The 11,555-nt window shown below is 43.3% G+C and overlaps 2 protein-coding genes across 2 annotated transcripts; both read left to right on the top strand.

The window, feature by feature from the left end:
* Positions 1-1,320: 1,320 nt before the first annotated feature.
* On the top strand, positions 1,321-9,010 carry LOC116369945 (brain protein I3). The gene is made up of 3 exons (XM_031819625.1): positions 1,321-1,946; positions 2,347-2,464; positions 6,100-9,010. The coding sequence occupies exons 1-3, from the start codon at positions 1,781-1,783 to the stop codon at positions 6,230-6,232; spliced, it is 417 nt and encodes a 138-aa protein (XP_031675485.1). The 5' UTR covers positions 1,321-1,780; the 3' UTR covers positions 6,233-9,010.
* LOC116369944 (uncharacterized) lies at positions 8,794-10,402 on the top strand. The gene is made up of 4 exons (XM_031819624.1): positions 8,794-8,810; positions 9,041-9,326; positions 9,480-9,607; positions 9,662-10,402. The coding sequence occupies exons 1-4, from the start codon at positions 8,794-8,796 to the stop codon at positions 10,134-10,136; spliced, it is 906 nt and encodes a 301-aa protein (XP_031675484.1). The 3' UTR covers positions 10,137-10,402.
* Positions 10,403-11,555: the final 1,153 nt, after the last annotated feature.

An 11,555-nucleotide genomic window follows, 5' to 3' on the forward strand; every position in this document is an offset into this window, starting at 1 on the left:
CTCACTCATAAAAACAGCAGCTCTTTGCTGTGTTCGTTGACAGTCTCTCTATAGTCCTTGTTTTAAACGTTTTGAAATCTCACAGTATCAATTTTGCCGTAGCTTTCTATAATGCATCCTAAAATGCTGTGCAGACTCGGTCATCTGAGCAATCTGATTGGCCAGCGGTGGTATAGTGCACTTGATTTTCTCTCCAGGCCCACCAGGAAGGTAGAGTTTGTACCTTCAGACACATGAAATGACAACAGTTTGCCAACCCGGCGCGCAGGGCAGCTGAATTGGCTGCACCTACGTCCAACAGCCCGAGACTAATAAAAGAAAATAGGATCACAAGGCTTTATTGTTTTGTTTTTTTACAGAAATGTTTGGCGATCGACTAGAAATGCCTTGGAGATCGAGAAGTCGATCGCGATCGACTGGTTGGTGACCACTGGGATAAGGCAACCGACTGTAGACGAAATTCGCACACTCATCAACTGAAATCATAATATAATATGTGTATATTGTACAGTCAATTAGTGAGATAGAACCTCAAATATCCCATTTATTTGTATACTGTAAAACTTAAATTACACACAGCCTCAAATAGCCACCTGTCCCTTTTGATAGCCAGCAGGGCAACTTAACACATTAGAGCAAATGTCTAAATTAATTGCTTACTAGTTCACCATAAATGATGAGGTGTAATGTTTGATTTGTTACATTAACTAAATTAATGACATTAACTAAATCAGTAAGGACTTTCGCCCTCTTGTGGCGAAAGTAGGAACTGCCGAAAATGTACAGTCAAAGATGATAATTATTCTGTCAAGAACATTTTTTTTATTTTTATAAAAATAAAAAAAGAGGCAATTTAAGACAAAAGAAACGTGACAAATTGTGTCAATTATAACACATTAGTGCAGGATATTAAGATTGATTAAAATGCTGGAAGTGAACGCTGGATTTAAACAATTAACTATGCAAATATGCAAAAGCAGTGTGCCTGGTTCAAATAAGCACCTGTTGTGTTCAGTAATTTAAGCAAATAAACACCCGGGCTATTAATTGAAGTTTTATGGTATATCACCTGTACACACAACTTGTTAAATAGGTTCCTGTTTCAGTCATGTCTTTGAACACGTTTGCATGGGTTTAAAAAATGTTTATTAAAAAAAAAAAAATACATCCAAATGACGTCCAGGCGATGGTTGCATGAAGTTGGTGAAGAACAACTGCAAAAACTTGCAGTCAAAACTTTATAGGCACAAGTCAGACAATTTGTACACCCAGAATGCAACAGACTTTGGTCACCGACTTGACAAATGTGATCTGCTCGAACGCGCCCCCTTTCTCCGCACATAGGCGTTCCGGAGCGCATCACATGATTTGAGTCTTGTGACAATCCAGACAGAAAGGGAAAACGAGTTCCGAGTTTACAACTGTTTTTTTGTGTGCTCTAGAATGATTGGAGAGGTTCTTTTGACAAAAAATGACATAATGAGGTGATAAGATGGCGATATTTTAGACATTTCCCTCTTTTTTAAATAAGCATCCTCCCTTTAGACTGAACAGTCCGCGAGTGTTTCGGGTGGTGCAGTCAGGGACAAAGTTGGCACATGGAGAGAGGCGATAACTTAAATTTTTGCGCGTCGTGTTTTCTTCGTTTTTTTTTACCCATCCGTGCCTGCAAAAGTCGTATGACTCGAGGCAACACCGACTAAGTAAATCCAATTTGTGTGGGAAGAAGAGGGCCAGCCAAGGCAAAGAAAGACAAAGATAACTTGAGGACGCAACAGATATGGACAGCAAACCTCTTCTCCAAGACCGTCCTCCCGCTTATGCTAACGTCGTCCCGGGGGCGTATGAATATGGCCAGCAGCACAATTATGGAGCTATCCCCGCCCCAACCCCTGCACCCCCGGGCTTTCAACAGCCGCCGCCATATCAGTACCCCACTGGCCCAGGCAAGTAGATCACATTGTAGGGTTGTTACCTAACGTTCAAAGCCAGCTCCTGAACTATGACGTCGTTACGCGCCGATGTGCTGGAACCGCCATAACGTAACTTTTTTATTTTAAGTTTCATGAACTTGCTGACATTTATAGAGTAGCTTCCACACTGTACACTGTAATACCAAAACAAATTTGGGTGGATGCTTATATTTATCATATTTCACACATGTACAAGTGTGTATTAGAGTTGTCTATGCTCTGTACAGGGTACTGGGTTCGTTATTTTACTAGTGGCAAATACTGTATAATCCCTTGCCTCTCTTGGCTGACTGAAACGGAAACTGACTCATGACTTCCCCTTGTAGTTCAGATCTAGCCTAATTCAAACTCTTCTCCCCTTGTCCTACCACAGGGTTCCAAGAAGGCCCCAGTGCACAGATGGGCCCAGCCATAGCCCAGCAGCCCTACCCTGGCACATACACCATCATCCAGCCCTCCGTGGTGGTGGTGGGGGGCTGCCCAGCCTGCAGGTGAGACACCAGCCCCCAACAACACACACATAGTGGGGAAGCAAACTGTATGTTGGGAGGGGGCACCGAATTCAGTACAACAGTATTGTATCTATGGAGGGGGCACAGAATTCAGTACAACAGTATTGTATCTATGGAGGGGGCACCGAATTCAGTACAACAGTATTGTATCTATGGAGGGGGCACAGAATTCAGTACAACAGTATTGTATCTATGGAGGGGGCACAGAATTCAGTACAACAGTATTGTATCTATGGAGGGGGCACAGAATTCAGTACAACAGTATTGTATCTATGGAGGGGGCACAGAATTCAGTACAACAGTATTGTATCTATGGAGGGGGCACAGAATTCAGTACAACAGTATTGTATCTATGGAGGGGGCACAGAATTCAGTACAACAGTATTGTATCTATGGAGGGGGCACAGAATTCAGTACAACAGTATTGTATCTATGGAGGGGGCACAGAATTCAGTACAACAGTATTGTATCCATGGAGGGGGGGGGACTGTGCATTTCTGGCAGCCTTCAATTCAGTCTTATTGTTTTATTATATTTTAGTAAAGTAACCTTTGACTGCTCAGTTCAAATCACATTTTATAGGTCACATACACATTTAACAGATGTTATTGTGTGTGTAATGAAATGCTGGTCTTCCTAGCTACAACAGTAGCTAACAATTCACAACAATACACACATCTCAAAGTAAAAGAATGGAATGAAGAAATATATCAATATTAAGAGGAGTTGGTTGACATCACAGGATGCACAACATATGATGTCACCAGGTTATGTTATGGTCTATCTTTTTGAGAGAGAAAAAACAGAAACCTGCTGTTCTCACATATGTTGACATGCTGGAGATGACGAATGAGTTTGGAAAGTGTTGGAATGTTCCATTAAGCTGTTGTCACAGAGCTGAACTCTCTGAAAGCCACAGGGGGGAGTAATGCTATAACAAGCGTGTAACTAAGGTGATTTAGAAGGAAGAACATTGTTTGAAACCTTGAGATGAACCACAGTTGAAGGGGGAACCAGATTTGTAGTCTGTGCATGTGACATACAATTTGATCTGATTTGGGAGAAGGTGTAGGAGTCTGCCAAACCAAGACCAATCAGTAGGCTAATCTGCCATCAAGGAAAGCCTTTTCACTGTCAATCAATAGTGTTCCTGTGGTGAACACGTGGTTTCCATGTGTTAAATGACGGTTGTCTTCTGCTCCATCTGTGTCCAAAGGGTGTTCCACAGCATAGCTACATGTGAGTGTCATGGTAACAGTATTACACTGTAGGCAGGCAGGCAGGCCTAGCACACGCTAAAGCTGCTGCTGTAGGGTAAAGCTTCATTTCGAGAGTGACCGCAGTGGTTTCAATTTGTCTGATACAACATCCTCTCTGTGTCCGCTGCTTGGAACACAGACATGTGACAGGAGAGAGGAAGTTGATTGACTGTATGATGCTCTTGAAGGTCAAACGTTGTCATGAGTCAACGTGGTCTTGTATGAAAAATGGTCAGGGTCGTGTTCTTTAGGTCATACAATGGAAAACGTTTGTCCTAATAAACATTTAAATGTTTTGCAACGGAAAAGGAGTGTTTCTTATTGGACAAGTCAAGGTAGTCCATTCCTGTTTGTCTGTTTCATTCCGTTTGGTGCCTAATGAACGTGACCCGGCAGCTGTAGTGTCCGTCTTGTGTTGATTTAGTAAAAAAAAAAAGTGTTAGTGTTTTTAAAATGAACATATTAGTCTAATTGATGATAGAATACACTAATGGCACGTTTACATTGAGACTTTAAACCAGTGTTTGGTGTAAATACAGACTTGTTTTCACTTCTGAGGCCTGGACTACAAAGTCAAATTATAGAGCCTGATTTCTAGGAGTGTTAGATTGACAGTAGAGGGAGACGGCTTGTTTTAGCTTGTCACCACTAGATTGACGGTAGAGGGAGATGGCTTGTTTTAGTTTGTCACCACTAGATTGACGGTAGAGGGAGATGGCTTGTTTTAGTTTGTCACCACTAGATTGACGGTAGAGGGAGATGGCTTGTTTTAGTTTGTCACCACTAGATTGACGGTAGAGGGAGATGGCTTGTTTTAGTTTGTCACCACTAGATTGACGGTAGAGGGAGATGGCTTGTTTTAGTTTGTCACCACTAGATTGACGGTAGAGGGAGATGGCTTGTTTTAGTTTGTCACCACTAGATTGACGGTAGAGGGAGATGGCTTGTTTTAGTTTGTCACCACTAGATTGACGGTAGAGGGAGATGGCTTGTTTTAGTTTGTCACCACTAGATTGACGGTAGAGGGAGATGGCTTGTTTTAGTTTGTCACCACTAGATTGACGGTAGAGGGAGATGGCTTGTTTTAGTTTGTCACCACTAGATTGACGGTAGAGGGAGATGGCTTGTTTTAGTTTGTCACCACTATTTGCATTGCCAGGTTCACTAAAGGGTTCTAAGTCCAGTTTGTGGCCTTGGCACACTGATACTCAGCTGATAAGTAGTGGCAGTGGCAGGTGCAGGCAACACACACACACACACACACACACACAGCAGGCAAAACGTCAAAGTCCACACTACCTTTGCGCTCCACCTGTTGTTGCTCACATATTTCTTCTGTCCACCATTTCTTCTAGAAACGGTTCTAACTAGAGGAAGTACAGCTACAACTGGAAGTGACCTTTTTTCGTAGCAGGTTAGGAGACTTAGGTTAAGGTTAGGGAAAGTGTTGGGGCTGGCTAAAATGCTCTCCTAACCTGCTGTAAAAAGTAACTTCTGGTAGCTGCACTCCCTCTAGTCACAAGACTTATTGAAATACAGTGTTTGTCTGATTGGAACACACCATGATGTGATTGTGAAGGGCCAGTAGGTGTATAGTGTGATCACTACAGTTCAACATCTAGACATATTTGGGTCTATACAATGTAGACTTCCTCTAAGGGGAGTTGACAGATGCATTGGACGTGATGCTAGTCAGCCAACACGTGGAGTCATAAGACCAGACAGTAGTTCCTGCTAGCTGTTAACCCCTGCAGCTCTGTTCCTTCTAGTAGCCACTCTGTTCAGGGGAACCCACAGTTAACTCTCCATGTGATTCCCCAGGTCACACAGTGAGACCACAATGTGCCTTTAGACCACATAACAGTGTTATGATTATGTTCACGGCTCCTACATCTAATAGCACTGCATCTCCAACACGATTACCATGGGAACCTAGAAAGCCCAGAGTCACAATGACTGCTAGAAAGTATAGACTACTTATTATTCTCTCTCATTATTAGTTATTTGTCCTGTGGCGACTTGACACACAACAACAACAGGATGGTTCAATCTCTACACCAATAGGTGCTCCTTTTCCTGCTCGTGGTTTTTGGGAGGTGGGTCCATTGACCAGAGTTTTCTCAGTCCTAAAAAATGCTTTCTGGGGTGGATGGGAATGTAGGTTTTTTTGCTTGAATGTTGTTACGTATATGATCATTTTTAAATAACTTATCTCATAAAACCACACATCCTTACTTATTGGCAAACATGTTTTTGCTCAGTTGGCCCCTTTTTTGCTGGAGAGCATCACCAGAGGAGAGCATCACCAGAGGCCAACATTCTGTCTCTTTAATGTGCGCCTTCATCTTTTTTCAGAGTGGGCGTGCTGGAGGATGACTTCACCTGCCTGGGGATCATGTGTGCCGTCTTCTTCTTCCCCCTGGGGATCCTCTTCTGCTTGGCACTGCGCCAGAGGAGATGCCCCAACTGTGGCGCCACCTTCGGGTAGAAGGACCAACCTGTAGCTCGTCCTCTCAGCCCAGCTGGATCTTATAACTTTGTTGTTTATAATTATTACACACTGAGAATGCCAGGTATTTTCTATACAACAATTAAGTAGTCGCCACAATGAACTTCTAGCCAGCCATTAATTCTGATATGATAGAGGTGCATGTGAAAACCTACATTTGTATATGGTAGAATATACTTTGGTAGTATTATCTAGTGAAGAAGCCTGATCTTTGTCCATTACTGCTGGTGCCTTTATTACGCTATAGAGCAGAAAACAGACAGGGGCCATATTCCACAAAGCGTATCAGAAAATATCCTGGATCCTGTTTTAAGACAACAAAAAGCTCCCAGCTCAGAGTAGGTTTTATGAGGATAAGTTACTGCTCAGACAGACTCTGAACCAGGAGAAAAATCAACTCAAAAGTTTCTCCGTTGGTAATCACCACAGTTTGAGGTACCGCAAAAGAAGGATAGTGATGATGCTCATTGACATTGTTGCAAATGATGAGGAATAACCAATCAGGACGAGGCACTGAGAGCTGTACAACACGCTTCAGACAACTACAGGGAATGTTTCAGTGGTAAAACGTGTGATATCATCTGCCGGACACCATCACTTTGTCTACTTTTTAATTTGTTTAATATGTTTTAATATGTTGCTTTGCATATGTTTAGAATAATGTGATGGGAATATTGAATCAGTTTGACAGTTAAAATATGAACGTTATGTCAGCACTCTTCTGTTCAACACATCTAAAGGCATCAAGTCACTTGCTGATAATGTTGCATAAAGCTTTTCAAAAAGGTCTAGTTTTACCCAACACAAAGTTAATATAGGCTGTAGATGTCCAACCCATAGACACGGCTAGTTTTACCCAACACAAAGTTAATATAGGCTGTAGATGTCCAACCCATAGACACGGCTAGTTTTACCCAACACAAAGTTAATATAGGCTGTAGATGTCCAACCCATAGACACGGCTAGTTTTACCCAACACAAAGTTAATATAGGCTGTAGATGTCCAACCCATAGACACGGCTAGTTTTACCCAACACAAAGTTAATATAGGCTGTAGATGTCCAACCCATAGACACGGCTAGTTTTACCCAACACAAAGTTAATATAGGCTGTAGATGCCCAACCCATAGACACGGCTAGTTTTACCCAACACAAAGTTAATATAGGCTGTAGATGTCCAACCCATAGACACGGCTAGTTTTACCCAACACAAAGTTAATATAGGCTGTAGATGTCCAACCCATAGACACGGCTAGTTTTACCCAACACAAAGTTAATATAGGCTGTAGATGTCCAACCCATAGACACGGCTAGTTTTACCCAACACAAAGTTATTATAGGCTGTAGATGTCCAACCCATAGACACGGCTAGTTTTACCCAACACAAAGTTAATATAGGCTGTAGATGTCCAACCCATAGACACGGCTAGTTTTAATGTGATATTGCGCTCCAAAGGGATAACTTTAAATGACATGTAGGTTCATGAAATAATTGAAAGAGAACTGTGTGATGGTTTATTAGCCTAGTGGTTGTAAGTATTAAGGCTGTCATGTGAATGAAGCCTTGTGAAATCATTGTCCAAAGTACAAGGTGTACATTATTATGGGTTGATCGTATAGAAACATTCTTTCAACTCCAAAGCAACAGTCTGTCTATGGTGCAGGAAGCACTGCCTTTTTCTATGACCAAGACACCTGTTGGTAACTAAGCTGGTTAGGACAGCTCACGGGGTCTCCTAAATATCTCTTGACTAGGTGGGGGACTGTTATGACTAAAGAAGCTTCCTGCATAGCTTTTATTGTTACCCATAAGAGTTGGAGTGAAATGTCTCTTAGCACCTACGACCAAATGTTTTACTCTGAGATGCTTTGTGGATACGGCCCCAGGGCGCATATTCAACAAGTGCATCCGAGTAGGAGATCTAGGATCAGGTCCTCCCTGTCCATATAAACCTTGTGCATTATGATTTAAAAGCCAAACTGATCCTAGAGGCTCTTTGTGATATAGGCCCAGAAAGGGATTGTGATCATTATGTGGCTCAAGATGTGGATCAATAACAAATAATTTACTTGATAGAATTCCTTTGTTTTGTCATGTCCAATCAAACGGAGGCACAAGTAGATTTTGTGCTCAACGTTAAATTCCAATTGCACCACACCTGGGAATTGTTCAGTTCTGCCACTTCTGAAGCGCTTTCTGTTTCATGTAGTCACATTTTAGGATTAATTCTGTATTTTTTAAAGGATACTCATCACTTTGGGAAATGGTTCGTCACTATACAGGTATATGACTATAAGGAAATGACCCATGGAGCGAGAGCCTCTTTAAGCAACCCTTTTGAACCTCTGTTTTGAAGCCTTTGAGAATGCTGCCCCCACTCAGTCTGGGCCATAGTCGCAGAGAATATCTTTTCCCAGCTCGACTCTGGCTGGGGGAGGGTTTTTAAACGTAACACTGAGACATCAGCTGTCCCGAACTGAGACATGGAAAATTTGTCATTGAGCTGTTGTCTGTTCTGGTTTCTTTCTATTCTGGGGCCATGTCATATTTTCACAGGTATGATTCTGATTGATGGCTTTTATATAGGTCTGCAGACCTCAGTGTTTCTTATTGGGCAAAACCAGGTAGTCCCTCCCTGTTTCAGTCCATTTTCTACCGTTTGCTGCCTAATGAATAGGGGTCTCTGTTCCAGTATCCTTTAATGTCACTATAGCATACCACTTAGAATGCATGCCCAATAAAAATGTACGTTCTAAGTAGTGTGTAAATTTGGACATAGGTTGAAGCGCCCTACACGTTCTGCAGGAGTTCACCCAGGTCCTACACAGGTTCTGCAGGAGTTCACCCAGGTCCTACACAGGTTCTGCAGGAGTTCACCCAGGTCCTACACAGGTTCTGCAGGAGTTCACCAGGTCCTACACAGGTTCTGCAGGAGTTCACCCCGGTCCTACACAGGTTCTGCAGGAGTTCACCCAGGTCCTACACAGGCTCTGCAGGAGTTCACCCAGGTCTTCCACAGGCTCTGCAGGAGTTCACCCAGGTCTTCCACAGGCTCTGCAGGAGTTCACCCAGGTCTTCTGCAGGAGTTCACCCAGGTCCTACACAGGCTCTGCAGGAGTTCCACCCAGGTCCTACACAGGCTCTGCAGGAGTTCACCCAGGGTCTCCACAGGCTCTGCAGGAGTTCACCCAGGTCTGTCCACAGGCTCTGCAGGAGTTCACCCAGGTCTTCCACAGGCTCTGCAGGAGTTCACCCAGGTCTTCCACAGGCTCTGCAGGAGTTTACCCAGGTCCTACACAGGCTCTGCAGGAGTTCACCCAGGTCCTACACAGGCTCTGCAGGAGTTCACCCAGGTCCTACAGGAGTTCACCCAGGTCCTACACAGGTTCTGCAGGAGTTCACCCCAGGTCCTACACAGGTTCTGCAGGAGTTCACCCAGGTCCTACACAGGTTCTGCAGGAGTTCACCCAGGCCCTACACAGGTTCTGCAGGAGTTCACCCAGGCCCTACACAGGTTCTGCAGGAGTTCACCCAGGTCCTACACAGGTTCTGCAGGAGTTCACCCAGGTCCTACACAGGTTCTGCAGGAGTTCACCCAGGTCCTACACAGGTTCTGCAGGAGTTCACCCAGGTCCTACACAGGTTCTGCAGGAGTTCACCCAGGTCCTATACAGGTTCTGCAGGAGTTCACCCAGGTCCTACACAGGTTCTGCAGGAGTTCACCCAGGCCCTACACAGGCTCTGCAGGAGTTCACCCAGGTCAAGTCGGGCTCCACGTCTTTGACCTACAACCAAGCAGACTCAGCCAAGGGAGGGAAGGAAAAGCATGCGGACAGTTTTTTTCATAATACAAGCAGGTTGACATGTGTAATCTCTGGATAATCTGTAGCCATTTAGTATTCTTCTCAGTGACAACTCAGCCTCCTGCAATCCTCCCAACAATAGACAATCAACTGAGAATGTCTCTATGTACCCATATGTCTCTCTACCACCAGTAGTGTATTTTCCATGTCATGTAATAAATGGGGTCATATATTGGGGGGTGTATTTTACATGGATCTGCTTTGAAACACTACGCACGCCATCATGATTGAGGTCCTTATTTTTTCTAAAAGAGTTATTGTAAATAAAGAACCATGAGTGCGGTATGTCTCGCCTGATCTTTTAAAACTTTTCCTGGCCTGTATTCATAAACTGTCTGGAAGTGGGAGTGCTGATCTAGGATCAGGGTCCTCTTCCATATAATCATATGGTCTAAACAGCTCAACTGACTAGATCAGTGCCCAATCACTTTGTAGAAGACAACCCTGTTCCTGTTCAATTCAACCCCAGTTGTAACTAACCGGATTCTGTTTTCAACCAGTTAATTATTAGAATCAGAGCTGACATCCAGAGTTGATACATGAATGTGATCTCTGTGAACATCAGGGAAGTTGCCTTTAAAAGGTGTATTAACAGTGTGCCTTGGATTGAAACCCGGCCTTTCTAGTTATGAAGTACTGTTATATTATTGGTCATAACATAATTCACCAATTATTATTATTTTAACCTTTATTTAACTAGGCAAGTCATTTAAGAACAAATTCTTATTTTCAAATGACGGCCTAGGAACAGTGGGTTAACTGGCCTGTTTCAGGGGCAGAATGACAGATTTGTACCTGTCAGCTCGGGGGTTTGAACTTGCAACCTTCCGGTTACTAGTCCAACGCTCTAACCACTAGGCTACCCCATAACAATTTATCACGACAAAGAGTTTAAATAATGAGAAGACAAACAGATAAATATACTGAACAAAAATATAAATGCAACAATTTCAAGAATTTACTGAATTCAAGTACAACATCTCCTTCACAGAGTTGATCAGGCTGGTTGATTGTAGCTTGTGAAATATTGTCCCACTTCTTTTCAATGACTGTGCGAAGTTGCTGAATATTGGTGGGAACTGGAACATTCTGTTGCACATGTCGATTCAGTGCATTAAAATTGCCCTCGATAAAATGTAATTGTGTTCATTGTCCGTAGCTTATGCCTGCCCATAACATAACCCCACCGCCACCATGGGACACACTGTTCACAACACTGACATCAACAAACCACTCGCCTACACGATGCCTCTGCAGTTGTGAGGCCGGTTGGGCGTACTGCCAATTCTCAAAAATTATGTTTGAGGCTGCTTATGGTAGAGAAATTGACATTTTATCTGGAAACAGTTCTGGTGGACATTCCTGCTGTCAGCATGCCAATTGCACGCTCCCTCAAAACTGATGAGACATCTGTGGCATTGTGTTGTGACAAAACTCA

The sequence above is a fragment of the Oncorhynchus kisutch genome, unplaced genomic scaffold (genome assembly GCF_002021735.2).
Source record: "Oncorhynchus kisutch isolate 150728-3 unplaced genomic scaffold, Okis_V2 scaffold2345, whole genome shotgun sequence".
Lineage (NCBI taxonomy): Eukaryota > Metazoa > Chordata > Actinopteri > Salmoniformes > Salmonidae > Oncorhynchus > Oncorhynchus kisutch.

Excerpts from the sequence above, each read along its gene's own strand:
- LOC116369945 (XM_031819625.1), top strand. The coding sequence starts at position 1,781 with ATGGACAGCAAACCTCTTCTCCAAGACCGTCCTCCCGCTTATGCTAAC. Across the intron at positions 1,947-2,346 it reads TCAGTACCCCACTGGCCCAG|GGTTCCAAGAAGGCCCCAGT; the intron begins GCAAGTAGATCA and ends GTCCTACCACAG. Across the intron at positions 2,465-6,099 it reads GGGGGCTGCCCAGCCTGCAG|AGTGGGCGTGCTGGAGGATG; the intron begins GTGAGACACCAG and ends ATCTTTTTTCAG.
- LOC116369944 (XM_031819624.1), top strand. Across the intron at positions 9,327-9,479 it reads CTCTGCAGGAGTTCACCCAG|GTCTTCCACAGGCTCTGCAG; the intron begins GTCTTCTGCAGG and ends GAGTTCACCCAG. Across the intron at positions 9,608-9,661 it reads CTCTGCAGGAGTTCACCCAG|GTCCTACACAGGTTCTGCAG; the intron begins GTCCTACAGGAG and ends AGTTCACCCCAG.